This window comes from Pantherophis guttatus, chromosome 2 (assembly GCF_059756535.1).
Source record: "Pantherophis guttatus breed Tessera chromosome 2, ASM5975653v1, whole genome shotgun sequence".
NCBI classification, from domain to species: domain Eukaryota; kingdom Metazoa; phylum Chordata; class Lepidosauria; order Squamata; family Colubridae; genus Pantherophis; species Pantherophis guttatus.
Window position 1 is genome coordinate 159,981,402 of NC_142064.1, and position 19,290 is coordinate 160,000,691.

General features: G+C 38.8%; 1 protein-coding gene across 4 annotated transcripts in view; it reads right to left on the bottom strand.

Moving 5' to 3' along the window:
- CACNA1G (calcium voltage-gated channel subunit alpha1 G) overlaps positions 1 to 19,290 on the bottom strand; it is a 419,473-nt gene that overhangs the window by 104,703 nt on the left and 295,480 nt on the right. For 3 of the 4 annotated variants that reach the window (XM_087887148.1, XM_087887145.1, XM_087887146.1), the window contains exons 14-17: positions 17,470 to 17,538; positions 12,399 to 12,492; positions 10,681 to 10,865; positions 10,063 to 10,503 (exon numbers count right to left, since the gene is read on the bottom strand). In XM_087887148.1, coding sequence (XP_087743274.1) covers positions 10,063 to 10,503; positions 10,681 to 10,865; positions 12,399 to 12,492; positions 17,470 to 17,538 — 789 coding nt within the window. The remainder of the gene's footprint in view (positions 1 to 10,062; positions 10,504 to 10,680; positions 10,866 to 12,398; positions 12,493 to 17,469; positions 17,539 to 19,290) is intronic. The other variant, XM_087887147.1, reaches the window with a different exon arrangement.

Consider the following 19,290-nt stretch of genomic DNA (forward strand, 5'->3'; position numbering starts at 1 on the left):
TTGATCAGTTTCATCCAATGCAATAGGAACTCCCTTTTTGTGTAGATGTTTAGACGTTGACCTTAACAATTTGTTGTTTTCCATCCGGTGCCTTTCAGTGATGGCAAATTTAAACAAAATTCAGAAGTGTAATGGCTGCAAGGCATCTGATTGGAGAAGGCAGCTAGACTATAAGAAGGCAATGTTACCTACATCCCAGTGATAGTTGGTTATAACTATCTGTTATAACTTATAACAATACTGTTACTTATGTGGTATTTCACCACATCAATCAACTCCTATTCCTTTCTTTTTCCTTACAAAGTCTTTACTATTTAGAGAGTTCTAAAACAGGAAATTGCAAATATCCATCAAAGCCACCAGGTGGGAATGGACCAATGGTGAGTTGCTACCGGTTCGCCACCAGTGGCGGTGGCGGGAGGCTCCACCCACCCGCCCGGAAGCTTCTGTGCATGCGCAAAGCTCCATGCGCACGCACGAGTATGCACACAAACAAACCAGTAGCGATGGGATTTGGAACCCGCCCCCGGGATGGACCATGCTGTCCTCAAATACCAGGACCAGAAGCAAAGCAGCCCCCCTTCCCCACATCCCCAACGAATCTCAACATTTCTTAAAAATAAGCAAAACTGTTTCTTTTGGATATTTGGCAATAAATCCAAAATCTATGAGTATAATAGAACTGAACAAGTATATACTATGAGCTCAGTTTAGTACCTTATTAGTGCCAGATACTAGACAGAACAATAAGCTTGTTTGATCTGGTAGTTACAATGCTTCCCTAGAAACCAGGAAACTATGAGTTCTACTCTGGCCTTAGGCATAAAAACTGGCTTCCTGGCTTTGGGCCAGTCACTATTTCTCAGCCCTACTCACCTCACAACATTGCTGTTCTGCAGTAAATAGGCAGAAGTAGAAGTATCGAATAAGTTTACTGCCTTGAGTTGTTTATAAAAATAATAAAGGTGGAATATAAACAAACAAACAAACAAACAAATAAAAATGAGCATTGTGATGAAATTGCTTGGGGATGAACAGTATTCTAGTATAAGAACACTTTTCACACTTACCTACTGACCACACAAAGCCTTTATAAGCAGAAGAACACTGAGACAGACATCATCTAAATTCCATTGAAGGTGTTATCTAGCCTGGTAACGAAACATTCGGAAACCAACCCACAAGCTTGGAGAACAAACCTCCACCCTCATCCTCCACCCGAGCTACAGATATTCGCCACTACTGCAAAAATACAGTATATCCTCGCCCTTTGATTCTTTGCACCATAACAAAAAATATGCTGTGTTTTGTTCAGTGATTAAACCCGTGGTTGCCATAGAGCACTGTTCAACTTCTACCCTGCCCAAAGGTTTGCATCTACTGTGGAGCACCTGATTCCCCGATGCCCATCAAACCACCTTAATTAGGAAGGATTATTGAAAGCTGTTGAGGCCACATGAAGTCTTAGCCAGAAAGCTTCCCTGGGGACATCAACAAGTAACTGTAATTTGGTCTTGATTATTTTGCAATTGGGTTTTGAGTTTCAAAAAAATGTAGTGCTTTATCCAAAGCATTACATTAAGGAGACTCTGTTGTTAAGTTAAAATCAGTCAGTGGTCTAGAATCCGTGTGTGTGTGTGTGTGTGTGTGTGTGTGTGTGTGTGTGTATACATATACATACACACACACACACACACACACACACACACACACACACATATATTCCAATTTTCATGTCAGTGATGGTTTGGGTTTGTTTAATTTTTTTTCCTAATCAAGCCATTAAAAGACTAAATGAAATAACAAAGGCGGAGGGAGAACAATCCCATTTTCTATCTATCAATCTTCATTTGTTTTGTCTATACGAGATGATGGAAATATATTCAGTCAAATGTTTACATATGTTTGGACTCTCCTGGGCAACATATTGTACATGCGCAAATTCAATATTTTGCATGGTTTTTTTAAAGTTTTTCCGACTCAATTCTCCCAACCCAGAGTTCTCCAGTTCTCTGGATGTATTGGACTACATGTTCCATCACTTGCTGTTTATTGTTGTTTATCATACTCAGTGTTGGTTGAGGATTATAGACAATGGCATCCAGTATATTTGAGAAGCATCAAGTGGAACAAGAGTGCTGCAATGTAATTTGAGTTTCTCTCCTTGGGAAGACTAGAAGTGCTAGCTTGCTTACAATCAGCTTGATTGCTTCTAGAGTTCACATTATGTTCAAAGTGATAGCTCAATTATTTTATTCAAACCACATCTACTTCAGAAGACACACCTGGTCAGCATGAATAAAGATGTAGGAGAAGAAAATACAGCAATAAATGCATTTGAGATAGTAAACATTGTAAAGAGAAACTGAAATTTAGGAATGCAAGCCAAGCCAAGATTGCACATAAGGTAAAAGCTAAAGGTTCCCCTCGCACATATGCGCTAGTCGTTCCCGACTCTAGGGGGCGGTGCTCATCTCTGTTTCAGAGCCAAAGAGCCAGCGCTGTCCGAAGACGTCTCTGTGGTCATGTGGCCATCATGACTAAATGCCAAAGACACACGGAACGCTGTTACCTTCCCACCAAAGTTGGTCCCTATTTTTCTACTTGCATTTTTTTATGTGCTTTAGAACTGCTAGGTTGGCAGAAGCTGGGACAAGTAACGGGAGCTTACCCTGTTACATGGCACTAGGGATTCGAACCGCTGAACTGCTGAACTTTTGATCGACAAGCTCAGCATCTTAGCCACTGAGCCACTGCATCCCTTTTTTATTGTACATATCTACCCCCAAAAGCAACACCTGGCCACCTGCTTCATTTTTTAAAATGTCAACTCGTATTTTACATATATAGGAGTGAATTTGGTATAGTGGCTAAGGTGAGAAACCAGGAGACTCTGAATCTTGCCTTAGGCCTGAAGCCACTGGGCCAGTCACTCCCTCTCAGCCTTAAGTAACAGGCAATGGCAAAATACTTCCAAAAAGCCTTGCCAAGAAAACTGCAGGCGGGAATTAAATACTGATTTAAAGGCCCATTTTACTTAGACAGGTAGTGAATAAATTGAGACTGAAACTGTCATTGATAAGTGACATGGTTGTAAAGTGTGACATCACAACTATGCCACTTAGTGATGGCAGTCTGAGATGCTGCCGTTAAGTGAGGACCTCCTGTGAAGACGACTTCTGACAGCTTCCTCATTAACTTTGCCTGTTGGAAAGGGAACGTCAGAAATAGTATCCTGTGGGGTCTATGACAATTCGCCATGGCCAACTTGCCTCAGCCAACCTTGTCATGGCCAACTTGCCTCAGCCAATTCACCATGGGACAACTTACGGCGAATTCACAGTGGGACAACTCATCATGGTCAACTTGCTGTGAGACATGAGTTACACTAATATCAAAGAAAAGATGGGAAAGAATCATTAAAGAAAGGATGACTAAAGAGGGACAGAATGAAATGAGAATGACAAAAATTAAAATAACTTTTTATTTATTTTAAATAATTAAATTGAATTATCCTGCAGCAAGTTGTTCCATGGCAAATTGGCTGTAGCGTGTTAGCCGCGGTGAATTGGCTGCAATGAGTTGTCCCAATCACATGACTGCAAGTTTATGGAGATTCTTAGTCACCCAGGTCATGGTTGTCACAAAGGTGCTTTTTCAAGAGGCAACTGGACTTTCTGGTTTTTCTTTGAGGATGTTTCGCTTCACATCCAAGAAGTTTCTTCAGCTCTGACTTCCCCATCATCCAGTCAGAGCTGAAGAAGCATCTTGGATGAGAAGCTAAACATCTTCAAAGAAAAACCAGAAAATCCAGTTGCCTCTTGAAAAAGTTCCTTTGGGATGTGACTGCATAATGTCAAAATTTTGATCCAGATGCTGAGTGCCTAGCTTACAAATGCATGTCTCTGGGAATGCTGCAGTACTGGAACTTGTGGGACCAATTGAAAGTTCAAACAGTTGCTGAATATATGGAGGTAATCTGAGGGCCACCTGTTATTGACAGGGATTTTTTTTAAAGCCTTCAGCGTTTCCATTCCATTCCATATGTTAGGATATGGTTTGAGCCTAACAAGTTGTCCAGGCAATATATGTGTTCTGTAACTTTAATATGAAATGTATTATGTGACTTTAAAGTTTTCCTGCTGATTCATTGTAATGCTGAGTCATGCTGTAATTAGTTGTGAACATATTTAAGCAAGGTACTGTAACGTATTCAGTTGATGATAAGCTACCATTGTGTGAGGAGTTGCTATGATATGCTATCATCGGTTGGATGGATCTGCTACCATCGTGGTTTGTGAACCAGAGTGAGTTTGTTATTCTAACCAACTAATGTTTGTTTGGTAAGAAGATATCTGTAACTACTGGACTGATTTAACTGGCAAAGACTTGGATTTGTTTAAAGACTATGAGACTGTTTTTCTACTATAAAGTAAGCTTTTGATAAACCAGTTTGCATATCTCTTATTCATTGCTCTCAGCAACGTTTCCTTGTGCATTTACTCTGCTGGTTGGTAACACAACACCAATATCCTTAACACCATACTAGAAATATACTAAATAAAGCAGTAGTGCTTCTAGTCAGAAGAAAGGCAGGCATAAAAATTTGGGAGTGAAGCTGTTCCAGAAATTTGCAATCCTAAAAGATCAGGTTCATAGCTTGAGAATGTCCTTGATATTTTACTGATGTTGATTTTCTGAGAGAGTGAAAGAGAAAGGAGTGTATTTGAAAAGCCGTATTTTGTGTACTAGCATAATTTTAACCGAATTGATCTGATTTTTCTTTAAATCCTAGTTTGATCATATCTATATGATTATCATGTACTTAAAAGGGCTAACTCTGAACAGCAGATGGTTAGATGTACAAAATATTGCACCTGAGTGTGTTATTTGGAGATCATATTATATCAATATTGGAAGATCCGAACTGGTTACTAATTGTTTTCTGGGCTCTACTCAAGATAAAGGTTTTAATCTTAATAGTTTTAATGGTTTACAGTATTACAAATTAAGGGACTATTTGTCTTATAATACCATATGTTGCTATTAAATTATAAGAAAGGGCCATTCATTTTTCCCCATATTGCACTCACACTGTAGTATATTTAAAATTATAATTGCTCTCCAGCTCACACTCATTGTTTCCAAAAAAGGTATCAAGACAATTTAAAATCTGGCCTTATAAATTTAGTGTTTTGTTGTTCTAATGTTTTCAACCATTTTAATACTAACTTCTTGTTCTTCCATTATTTTTTTTCACTCTAATGTGCAACATTATGATGATTTTTGAGCAAGAATATTCAATCAATCAATCAATCCATCAGTCCCACCAACCAACCACCTTTTTTGGTTGGGGAGTAGGTTTAACATGGAGCAGGTTGGGGAGCAGGTGTAACATGCTGGCTCAAGGTTGGCAAAGAAGTGAGACAAGGCCATAAACTCTCCTCTTATTTATTCAATCTATTATGCCAAATGTGTATTAAGGGAAACTGGACTGAAAGAAATTAGTGTAGTTATAGAATATTTAGAAGAAAAAACTATAGTCCTTTCTATGCTGATGATACCACACTGATGGCTGAAAATGCAAAGAATCTATAAGCCCTAATAATAAAATTCAAGGAGCACAGTGAAAAGTGGGGCTAAATTTAAAAACAAACAAATGACAACAAGTAGAGCCACCCCCCACAGAACAGAAAATGAAGATACTGTAGTGGTGAATAGATTCAGCCTTTTAGGATCAACAACTATCAGTAACCAGTCAATAAATGTGTTATAGACTAACACTTGGTGGAGCAAATATTAGCCTTGTAGCTTGCACAAGGCTGATATTTGGGGGGTGTAAACACATTGTAGCATTTGAATATCTTTTCCATGTCCTTTAGGGCTGTTCCACCAAGTGATGAAGACAAGTCAGATATTTAAAAGAATGACAAGACTGAAAAATCAGCTACTGAATATTTCAGGGCCATACTAGATTTGGCACAATTACAGTTTATTTGTTAACTTTGCAACATATAAACAGGAAATGAGGGGAAGCCTGAACAGTCTTTGAAGGGTGTTTTTTACTGTACTTCAGTTACCAATGGAGTCCTTCCTAGAAAGTCCACTTGGTCTATATTTATTTAACAAAAACATTAGTGCACAATACTTTTGCTATTTATTATGAAAGTGCATAATTAATGGTATGTCTACCTTGGTCCTCAGTCTCAATAACATCTTTTTTTCTAGAGTCTCAACATCTTTTTTTATAGTGTGGTGACCAAAACTGGATGCAGTATTCTAGGTGTGGTCTTACTAACACTCTTTATAGAGAGATATTAGTACCTCACTTGATTTTGATTGTATCCCTCTGTTAATGCGATTTGGGATTGCATTGGCTGCAGTCTTCCAGCCCATTCATTTTCTCTACTTAAAGCTGGTATTCTTGCTCATTTCACTGTTGTTTTTAAACCTGATGTTGCAGAATTGGAGTTGACAGATTGGATTCAATTCCATCAAGCCTTAATTGTTTTTGAGGCTAATTAATTTACTATCATTATCTAGCATGATGCCGTCATGCAGTCCTCGCTTGCCATTCCAGGAGCCAGGGCTACACAAGGGAGGGTTTCTATAGACTGTTATTTCAATAGTTACATTCCACACCTTCTGAGTGCCCAACGACCATGTTCCTTCCTAATGGGTGTCATGTACAATCTCTCTAGTTGCCCTTGCTCACGTTTAAGCTTTAGGTTTCTGTCTTGCAATTTGCTTCCTTATAACCATCTCTGATGGTTTTTGTGTTGTCTTGAGCAGCATTGGAATTTAATGGGTCCCAGTACAAACGGCAGAGTTTTGCTGTCAAGTAAAGCTAATGTAGCTTTATCAGTTTCAAATTGCCAGTGACTTTTTCCTCTTGTTTTTAGTACCATGCCTACTGATGTTAACTAGCATTTCTTAAATGGCTTCCTACTGGCTCAGAAAAAAAAACAAAACTATCATTAATGAGACTACTGCCTTTTTATATTGACGTTAATACCAAGATTCTTGTGGCCCCATGAGACGAAAAGGCCAATTTTTGCCCTTACTTAGAAATCTTAATAACAGTTAATGGTAGAAGAAATCACCTGCTTGAAATTAAGGAGATTATATAGCCCTTTGAAGGGGGAAAAAAGGCTAATAACCCCTCCCCACCTCTTTCTGTGTGTGTGAAGAATATCTTGCTGAAGGCAATCAAGTTAATGCTGGTGCCTCTCACATCATTTAGCAAACAAACCACAGATTCTTGGGCTAATGGAGCTTGAGTTTGCTCTTCTCCTTCCTGTTCTGACATGAAAAAGAAGATCGGAGGAAAAGGCTGAGCATTCTCTCTACCCCTCCCCCCGCAACAGACAAGATTTCTGTTGCTCAGCTGTACTCTTAAGCAGAGTGATACAGCTAGCTCAGCTCCAATCTGTAGCCCTAAACTGGTCTTAACCTTTAGCTATTGTAGAAGATGTTCTCCTGTGATGAAATAAGATTTAACAACTAATATAGGTTGCTTTTCTGGAGTGGGATTATTTTATCCTTTGCTCAGACCAAACTGTAACCAGGGCTAGCTCTGATTATAAAAATTATATCCTGACCAAGGTTACCTTCTCTTTCAATCTCACTGCTGGAATGGTTGTGTCCAGCAATGCATTGGTCAATGTGCCTTTCTCCTGACTTTTCAATGAAAGCAGAAAAGGGAAACTGAAAAAGATGTGTGTATGTACACATCTGTATCAGAGGTGGTATTCAGCAGGTTCTGATCTGTTCTGGAGAACCGGTAGCGGAAATTTTGAGTAGTTCGGAGAACTGGTAAATACCACCTCTGACTGGCCCCACCACATCTATTCTCTGCCTCCCGAATCCTAGCTGATTAGGAAGGAATGGGGATTTTGCAGTAACCTTCCCTTGGAGTGGGGTGGGAATGGAGATTTTACAGTATCCTTCCCATGCCATGCCCACCAAGCCATGCCCACCAAGCCATGCCCACAGAACTGGTAATAAAATTTTTTGAATCCCACCATTGATCTGTATGTAAGAACCTCAGATACCCAGCTGATCACCCTCTTTCTTGCAAGCCCTAGTGCATATTTAGCTATTTATTTACTTGCTCAGTTGCCAAATATATCTAGGAAGAATCATCACAAACATTTCTAAGATGGTGCATGCTAAAATATCCTCACTCCAAATCAGCAGTGCTTGGAACTGAATATATCATGGATCATCTTGAGCACAGGTCTCCTTCCATGACAACCATGCTCCTTAGCATAAGGATTGCTGAAGGTGGCATGAAATCTACCCAGATGATTGATAGGATACAGAACATTTATAACATTCCTCTTTATCCATAACATTTGGATACTGGCTTTGGGGGACTAGCTATCATAATATCATGTCTATGATAGCTAGTTCCCCAAAGCCAGTATCCAAATGTTATTCCATCTCATCTTCTTCTCTTCTACAACAGTTTTTCCCTAGTTGGCATCTTCCACATGAGTTGAATCCATAATATTTTAGCCATGCTGGCTGGAGATTGTGGTGATTGAAGTCGGAATATCTAGCACACAGGAAAACTGAGGGGGACAGAGTGGAAACAGAGGCATTACCAGCATCTCATTGATTTAGGTCCAAATTGGATCTTTTTTTTTTTTTTTTTGTGATTACATATTAGGCTATCTCAAAGGCAAAGTTCTGGAGTTCATGGGAGATATTGATTCAAGAAGGTGACATATGAAGATTATGTGATAATGTGGAGAGCTAGAGTAAAGAAAAAAGGATAGGAAGTTGGAATTATATAGAACAGGGGTAGCAAACACGATTTCATTGAGGGCAGCATCATGGTTGTGTTTGACCTCCGGAGGGCAGGGAGGGTGTGACCAGGGGGTGTGGCCAGCTCGACATCACTCGTGTCAAGGGTAACTGTGGTGGCCTGAGTGCTCTGCCACTGAAAACGGCGCTCCCGAGCTCCATTTTTGCTGACAGAAACACCGTGGGCCGGTCCTTCGCTGTTTCCAGGTCAGCCCCATGGACCAGATCTAAGCACCCCGTGGGCCAGATCCAGCCTGTGGGCCTTGAGTTTGATACCCCTGATATAGAACTTCTAAATATTTTTAGTCAAATGATCACTTAAATTTAAGTATTTGTGTTAACTCTGCCAATATGATATATTATTATATACTGTGATATATTGTGATATGTGATATGATGACATGACACAATCTCTTATGGGCATGTTAAGTTATGACACCTGTGATTTCTCTAGCTTACAGGCTTCAGTTATTTATTAATGAATAAATATGTCAGTGCCCAATAGATAAGAATATATTGGCATATGTTATCCTTCTGCAAATTAACAAGGATCAAGGAAAACATTTCACTCTCTTCTACAGCAAACAATCCTGTTGTGACTCCGACCCCCGAGCCTGTCTTATCAGGGGAGAAGACTCCGAAAGTGAAGGAGAGGAGTTGGCAAGGCCTCCCTCTCCAGGACCCTCCTCTCTGGCAATGCCTCAGGTGTCCTCCGAAGGCCAAGAGATAGGCCAGGGGCCAGGCACTTCGGAGCAGCCACAGTTGGATAGCGATGGAGATGAGTCTTGGCTGGACCCCTGACAGCGTCGCAGAGATAAGTGCGCACAGCAGAGGAAGAGGCGTGCCAGAGATTAAGCTGAGTCACTGGACCACACCCCACAGGGGATAAAAGGGGGTGTGGTGGCCAGTCAAGCCTTGTGACGAACAAAACTGAAAGCTAGCAAGTAATTCTGCATTTCTGGAACTTTGTTATATCCTCTGCTTGGATTGATTTTTGGACTGGACTTGACTATTCTTTGGCTTCTGTGGACTTACTTTGATGTTTTGGACGGAGGAGAAAAACCTCCATTTGTAAGTAAAATCTTTTGGCAAGCAGCTACTGGGTTGCTGCCAATTCTGTTATCAAAGGAAATTCTTGTCTGCTGGTTTATTTTAACTCTTGGTCGACTGCTGGTGTGCGTGTGTGAGACGGGGAACAGAACAAATCCTGACACAAGCAAAAAGGTGCCAAGTAAGCTGGCTCTCACTTACTAAATTGCCTTCATCATCCAAGTCATCACATTCTGGAAGCGGATCATCCAAATGAAGCTGCTGAATCAAGGCTCTTGAGGTGGCTTTGCCATTGTAGTCTGCCGCAGAGCTGTGGCTACTATGGATACTGCTGGTCCGGTAAAGAGAAGGCACCTGCAGGGTATCTTGGAAGTCAAAGGAGCCTTTGGTTTCTAGTGACTCCATGCGGTGAGGTATAGAGCCATTGATGCTCCCAGTCCTGCTGGATTGCTCTTCATCTGAGCTTTCCCCTTCCTCCGAACTCTGCTTTCCATCCCCGGACAAAAGCGATTTATGCTCACTGCTCTGGTTTGTACGGCGTTTCAAGCTAGGTGCCCGCCCAATGCTGTTCCAGCTTGACCTGCGGCTGTTCCAGCTACTTCCTGCACTCCATGGACTATGTGGAGAACTCCGGGCACTGACCTGAAGTGATGCAAGTGAGAATATAAGGGATATCAACAGAATGCTAGAAGCAATAACTCCATTAACAGTGCCAAAAAGATATCAAACTGGTGGAATAAATTAATTTTAAAATATGTTGGCAAACTGGGAGCAAAGGGCAAGAAGCAAAGGATACAAGGTAGAAAGTGAACCACATACCGGGGATTTGAGATCAAATGTATTAGGATCCATGGAGATGCCACTAGCTCTTCGAGAACCATAGTCCTGAGCCACTTCTCCATAGATGGCACTTTTTGGCATGGACATGGGTGTAGCAGCTGTGTGAATGATAAGTGGGGGAGTCAAGCTCTTCTTTAGCTCTGGGTGGTCACAAAGAGCCATCACTGAAAAAATAGGAAACAAAACATTCATATCATGCCCTATATAGTCAGAGACATGTGATTTCAAGAGATCAGGACAACTTTCATATGTGTCTTGATTTGATCATTCCTCTCTCAATCTTCTAATGCAAGATTCTCAAATCTTCATTTTCTAGGTTCGCCAGTCCTTTTACCATGAATGAATGCTAATGTCAGCGTGAATTACCAATAACACTCCTCTGTTTTCCTACTCTTTCCTACTCTTACTTTAAGATACTATCAAGGCCAGCTTCCTCTCCGTAGTATGCAAGATGAACGACAATCACATCTAGCAGAGGTTTGCTAGAAATGGTCTTCTTGTTGTCCCTGAACTTCAACCACTATTGTTTTTCTATCACAGAAGTCAGGATTTAATGAGTTTTAACTTATGATGGCATAGATTTCTCATTCTTAAGGTACACTCAGAGCAATATTTTCTCTTCACTCTTTATCATAGAGAGATTTTTGTCCCAAATATCAACTTTATACTGTATGATGAGCCATGCATCATATTCAAAATTATCAACATTATCCCATGCTCCTCTCTCATTGTTGTTGAGTTCCTCCAGTGAAGAAAATCTTTCTGAAGACATTTCTTACATCATATTGACTGAAGCTATAAACACACACACACACACACACACACACATATTATTATTATTACAACAGCTATTGTATGTGCACTACCAATAATCTGGTACATTTGGCCCCTAGATAGTAACAAATATAGAGGCATCTCAACCCCTTTGCTGCCATCTAGTGATGAATCAAGATTTTTGCAGTCCATCTAGATAATGGGTGTCAAACTCGTGGCGTCATGTTGCTGTCACATGACGTTTCGTGACGTTTTTCCCCTTTGCGGAGCTGGGGCGAGTGTGGCCTACATGTGACACATCCGGCCCACAGGCCACCAGTTTGACACCCCTGATCTAGATATTCCTAAGGAAACTAATTCAGACACATTATATAAAGATGTCTGTGGAGATTCTTAGTCATCCAGTCATAGTTGCCTCAAAGGTGCTTTTTTTTTTTAATTCAAAAGGCAACTCAACTGTTTTTTCCTTGAGGAAGAAGAAGAAAATGTTTTGCTTCTCATTCAAGAAGCTTCATCATCCCAACCCCACCAGAACTGATGAAGCTTCTTGTGAGAAGTGAAACATTTTCTTCTACTTCCTGAAGGAAAAAACAACCCAGTTGCCTTTTGAACAAAAAAAGCACCTTTAAGACATTATATAAAAACTGATCTCTCTGGAAAAAGCTCTAATGATGAGAAAGGTGGAAATAAAGAGAAGAAGAGGACAACCATCATCAGTTATGATGGCTATGGGTGTATTTCTGGAAGACTTGAAGGACCAGGTTGGAGATAGATAGTCTTGAGAAAAACTATTTTTGGGACTTCCTCTTTTTCTGCTTTTTTTATACTTCATAACCAAGAAAATAAATATACATGAAATTTCATGTAACAAATAGCAAACATTTATTTGCAGGAAAAACAACAGCAATCATATTATTACTTACAAGCTGGATTTGAAAAATTTTTCTTAAGTCCACATTCTTCTTCCAAACTATGGGGGAAAAGTTCCCCCTCAGAATCGGACTTAGTAGCATCCCCCTAGAGAAAAACAAAGTGCCTTAGCCAGCAGGAAAAATAGGATAAGTTTCCTGGCCATTCCCTATTTGAATAAGAGGACTCTTTCTCCCACCAGACACAAGAATCACTGCTCCATTGAACTGTTGCCACAGTAGGACATCACCTTCCACAACATGAGGCATGCAAATATTTAATTCCACATCTGTAGTCCAGTTTCACTACACAATACACTTTTGGAAAGAGCAGCTAAAGCAGCTAAAGACTTGAGACAAGCAAATACAATTGGTTTAATCTCATTCTGCTAGACACTCAGCCTGGAAGCGTAGTTAACTCCCAGCTTCTAATACCCCCTTTCCCTTCCCCAAGGTCTTCAAAGGAACCTCTAACACATCTTAATTCCCAAGCATTTATCACTCGTTCTATTCTAATCAATAATTTAGCCCAATCACAATAGTTTTAAGCAGACATCTGAAAGTATGTCTTGGTTTTTATATTGACTAAATGAAGTTGGTGGAGAAGGCAGAAATTATAGTCAATTGAATGCAGCCTTGAATCAAAATATACTGTATATACTTTTCGGATCGATTCCTATAAAATACAGAACCATTCATCTGAATAGTTGAAAGGAACAAGGCGGGGATCAACTTTTTTTTCTTCAATCCACAGAACCACTGCATTTTCCTACAACACCCTAACTTTTACCCCTTGAAATTGGCTAATCAGAGATCTGGTTGAGAAAGATGAAATCTGAAGTGGGCCTATCTATTTTAGCAATATGATTCAGGGGAATGGGCCTATCCTTCATTTAATTCATCCAATCATTAGGATGAATTGAAGGGCTGCCCCTCAAAAATAATTTTTAGCTTCTGACAGTGAAATTAGAATCAACAGCCTATAAATAATGGCTGTCAAGGTTCTTTTATCAAATGGTAATGCAATTCATAAGACCTTTTTCTATTAAAGGGTTATCCTGGAATATTTTTAATGTCCAATGTTAATTGTCATTGTCTCCTTCATTTCCTTTCTTTACCTCATTTTTAAATCAAGCATTATTACCATTTTGGAGCCTATCTCTGGGGCAATCAAATGATAATAGGGGTATATTAAGACACTGCACTAAGCCACATGTCATTTAGTTTTGAATTAATATATTTTGTGCATAAGCACTGTAGCTTATGAGCCATGGTTAATGACTAACTATATTTGAACTCAGTTAACTTTGGTTTATTGAGGAAACTACAATTAAGCAATCATGGCTTAATGTAATGCAATAATCTATAATATGAACCAGAAGTAAATAGCCCAGAAGGACTGAAGGCTGCTTTTTTTGGCAATTCTGACCCAAGATAGCTTCATAAAGACAGTCCACAGAAGAAATAAATTGGTGATAACACACATACTCACACAAACACACAAAACCTTATGAAATCAGGAAAGAAAGGCAATTAACCCAGCAAAATACAATAAGATCCATGCTGTTGTACTAAAAAGTTTTAGCTCACCATGATGGCATGTGATGCTGGAGAAAAATTTGAAGTGGAACGGGTTTGGTTGGGAGGATAATGTTCAATAGCAGACTTTTGAAATTAATTGAAAATTTTGCCTGATTAGCATCCAGGTCACATCATCAATGTACTGACCTTTATTTTTCCAGTTAAATGTGTGCTTGTGTATCTACGTAGATAAACATATCTGCAAGGCATTTCTCTCCAATCAAGCTGTGGACTTTTTAAAGATGTATCTTGCATCTAAGCACAGAGAATTCATAAATAGGAAACCCTCCACCTTTCTATTCCTATTTAGCCCTTGGAAAACATAAAACAGTGAAAGAGCATGAGTTCTCCATGATGGTCCCTGCACGATGGTCCATTTGGGTTTGGCCACTGATCATGAAGGTTTGAAAGACAATCCCTACTTGACAGGGCTCTTCCTTGCATTTGACATCCAATGAATTGTATTCATTCAAACATGATTCCACCAATTTCCACTCAAATCTTCCCCACTAACACTTAGCGTTCAGGATCAAGGCAATGAAGCCAGCATGCACATCCTTGGGCTCCTTCCAACAGGACAGAATCCTGTTTTTCAGGGTTAAAGTAAAACTATTTTAAGCAAATTTTGATTGCCTGACTTCATATTAGGTGGGGCCATTTTAAAAAAATGCTTCTGAAGAATACAGAATTCAGTTAAGATGAACTTGTGACTAGATTTCTATTCTGACCTAGAGTTAAGTTGATGTCACTTCCTTTGGATATTTTCCCAATATACATATTAGAATCATCTGCTTCTTTTAATGCTAAAATAAGGCTAAAAGCAATAATCCATTCACATCTGCAGCTCATGGATTAATACATTAGCAATTGTGTTAGGTCTTACCCATATTTCTTCATAAAGCAGTATAAGAAGTACAGTATAAAAAAAAAGATAAAGTAATTTTCCCTTAGTGGTTAGTAATTTTCTCTTAGTGGTTGCCCTAATGCATATTAATTTAAGTGTAGCATTTCAGCCTTTCATGATTAACCGATCCCTTATACCAAAACAATTGAGTCCAATGTAAGGGATGGTCTTTATTTATTTTGTGTTGCTTAAAAGTCATAATGGAAATGGTCCCTTGAGAATGATCCTCAGAATTTATAATGTGGTTGTGACATAGCTGCCCATTTATCTTTATTGAGACAGTGCATTTGAGCTCATTTTCTCAATAATAAATGATTAACTTGAGCTAAATTGCAATCTTAATTAAATATTTATGCTGTAAGCCACCCAAAGTTGTTTGACACGAGATGGACAGTAAATAAATTTCATAATAAAATAAAAATAAAATAAATAAAAAATATTTCCAAAATATTATCTCTGTTCATATGCTTCAAAATCTAATGGGTAATGGATTGGCTTTAAGCTTGGAGAATTTAGAATTTCCACATGGAGGACTGTATCCTGTCAACAAACTTTTCCTGCAATTAAAATCTGACTTAAAAAGGATCATGTGAATGCGAGAAAAATGCCTGTGCAGACCTGTGTCTTTATAGTTTTATTAAACATGCAAATTAAATATATGTATACTATATTAAAAATCATGTAAAATGATGCTGGGTCCATATCACAAACAATATCTTCACAAATGTTTGAAGATAATGCTCATTAAAAAACTCAAAAAAGCATTAACGATACTTGTCAGTAAAGTCATCCTTTAAAATAAGAAGGGAGTCTGCATTAAAAGCCTTGGTTTTGATAACACTGCAATTGGCAAAAATGGAATTCAATATGCTTTTTTTCCTTCATTTTTTTAGTCTACATTCCAAACAGATTTTTTAGTTATTAGGTGACAGTTTGTCTGATGTGCTATTTAATACAAGTTGCCAGTGTATTTTATCCTCCCTCCCTTTAGCACCAAACCCATTTTTTTTACATCATCCTGCCATAGAACCCAACAGCAACTTGAAAATGCTAAGCACACTAATTTACCACAGGCAAGCCTTACCCACCTAGGTTCCTGAAGAAATTACCTGTTTTTTCACTCCTAGTTTGCCTTTCTGAATGAAAAAGGCATTAGGTGAGCAAAAAGTATAGTTTGTTCATGATAAGCATGAGATGTGCCAGGAAGTGACCAATATGTAGGGAAGGCAGCCTATGGCTATAACAGCTGTCCTGACTCTGGTGCTCTCCAGAAGTGTACATCATGTTGGCCAGAGGACGGTGTAGATTCAATATCTCTGGAAAGCACCAGGCTGGAGAAATCTGAGCAGTCAAAAAAAGGATCTAAACAGAAGCCCCCACTTCCAGTACCAGAAGAAACGGAGGAAAATAGGGAAGGACAGGTTTATAATAGAACAAGGCAATGGCAAGGATAACAGAATTTGTGATGTGCTTGATTTCATAGATCTAATACAGGGGAGTATATTTGCATGATGTCAATATCTGATGCATACACAAGTATGTTCTTTTTCATTCATTTTTAAAAAAACTGTAACAATATTCTACCAACATTTTGTAAATCCTTTAAGAAGGATTTATATTCCTTTTTTCCCCCCTGACCTGTCCTATGTACCCTTTTTTTCTAACCTCCAGTCAATATAAAGAATTCCCAAGGTCTCTGATTATATATTATATATACTGTCAGTAGCTGCCTCAATTCTAGAATATCCTTTTTTAGGACAAAGTCTTCTCACATATGAACATCCACAAAGCATGCTTGATTTTAGGTCCCGTCTATCTTTGATACCTTTTCCTAGTGTCTCTGTCTCTCTCCCTTTTTCTCTCTCTTTTTAAAAAAGAGAGTCAGCATTGGTACGCAAAAGGGTTAAGTGACAATTTGTAAGGCATGTCTATAAGGGAGATTATGGCATGAAACTATATGCTTTATATTTTCTTAGAATTCATGCTGGGCATATGGGCAAGTTTCTTACTGATCTGAATGAACTCTGGGCCTACATTCATACTCCTTTGTTGTTGGTAATACAACTGAGACAGCTGAAACAATAATACTCTGTCTCCAAAAATTAGAAACATAAACCTATATTCATTAAAAATCAGCGTACATTAATAGGTAGATGTAAGCTACGATCAATTATCTTGGCTCAATCAAAACCAAAGTTAAAGCAAGTGGCAAGAATTTCTATCCATCTGTGAGCTGAAGGGCAATGGTCAGGGCACATTGCTAGCTTCTAAGTTGGTAGGAAGTTCAAGATCTTCCTCTTTTAGAAATGCTGGCAGGGGGTCTAAAGTTTATGAAAAGGACTCTCTTAAGGAGTCTAAAAGAGGTTTCCGCTCATTGGAGAGATACTCTCTTAATTCCCTCAAAGAAGGAAGAGACTTAAAATCAAGATCAACTTGACAATGAGAACAAATTCATAACCAAACATCTATCGTAATGAGAACAGTGGCAATGATGTGACTGCTCACAACACAGAGACAGAGAGACAGGCAGAGAGAGAGAGAGATTGAGGGAGAGAAAACTATCAGACAAAGCTTGTGGTGTTCATGCCAGATCTTACGTACCACTGACGAGTCGACAGGCAGCTGAATACAGCTTAACTGCCTACTCGCTGCTTCCCGTTTGGTGATTTCCTGAAGTAAAAATGAGGAAGGAAGGTGAGGGGATGGAAGGAAAGCAGGAAGGAAGGTGGATTTTTCAAATTTTATAAATCTTAACATCAAAATTGAGAGAGTGGATAAAAGGGTAATAAATATATTGGAAAAAAAGGAGTAACAATAGGAATGGAAGAGACGGGGAAGGTACCCATTGCAGTAAATTTTGTACCACGGAGAAGCAATTAAACAGGTTACACTACCCTTGAGTTATCTGATGTAGCCAAATTCAGCTCTGAATACCACTGATTCAAGCTCTTGAGAAGACATCTATGGACACATAATCCAGATCTTTAAATTAAATGCTCTGTTCATATTTATGGCTTATATGTGAACATCTGTTAAAACAGTAAACCTTGAAATCTGTCTGTTTGAAATCTGTTGTTTCTCTCTGCAACAACTAAAGGGATATGGCAAAAAGGGACAAGAAGATCTTTACAAAGTTGCAGTGTTTGAACAACATTTCTCCATAGCTTAGCGTTGGTTAAAAATATGTCCAATCATGCACCTTGGTTTCTTCCTCCCTATGCAGCTTAAGCTGCCACTACTTGCTTACAGTTGCCTTTGATGGTAAAGATCCCTTAAAAGACACTTAGAACCTGATAACTACCCAGACATAAATTTGAGTGGTTTTTTCTTTTGGTAATAGTACAGGAGTGGTTGCCCTTACTATCTTTGGGTACTTTTTAAAATTTCTAAATCTTGGCTGCAACCCTGGGATTTTCTGCTGTCTTACACTCAAGTACAAACCTCGTGCAGTTTTGCTTACCTTCTGATCAAACAGGCAAAGTTAGCCAAATACTACCCTTTGCTAAAGTTGCAGAAGTATAGACAGAGCAAAGTATCTGCTTACTGATTATTCAAACGAAGATTCCACATGCTTTGTTATTAACAAGGGATATTAATTTTCAAGGATTTTTAACTGAAAACATTGTAGTAATAATTCAAAATTATAAAAGACAATAGCATTTAGACTTATACACCACCCCACAGTGCTTTATAGCACTCTCTGAGTGGTTTATAGAGTCAGCAAACAATCTGGCTCCTCATTTTATCGACCTCAGAAGGATGGAAGGCTGAGTTAACCTTGAGCCCTGTCAAGATTGAACTTCTGGCAGTAGGCAGAGTTAGCCTGCAATATTGCATTCTAACCACTGCACCACCATGGTTCCTATATTAAGACAAACTCTTGTGGATTAAAGATGATAAATGGGTTTTACTTTAAGGTTACTCCAATTATATTTGGCAGAACATTGCTAGAACTCCATTTTTATACAGCATGTCATGCTTTAGGAGTTTTAATAAATCAAATGCATTTGCAGTTATTTAATAGTCATCCATCTGACAATTACTTTTAAAAATAAATGTTATAGCAGCCTTTTCCAACTTGATGCCCTTGAGATATGTGAGATTGCAGTTAGAGATAAAATTTCTAACCAGAATCTGATTGGGGAAGGAAAGTGGCTTTCAGTTCCTAGGAGAAGACATAAAAAATGCTATATATTTAATCATAATAAAAACATTATCTGTTTCTGGAAACTGAGAATGTCGGTCCCCTCTTTGATTTAAGGAATTGGATTAATTATTCTGGCTGTACTTCAAGCCTGTATTTCTTAGATGAAGACAAAAAGTATTTTGGAAGATCAAAGTGAACACCATACTTGTTAAATCAGCCATATTTTGCTGTAGAAATGGACAGTTTCGATCATTTTTTACTTTGTTACGCAGACA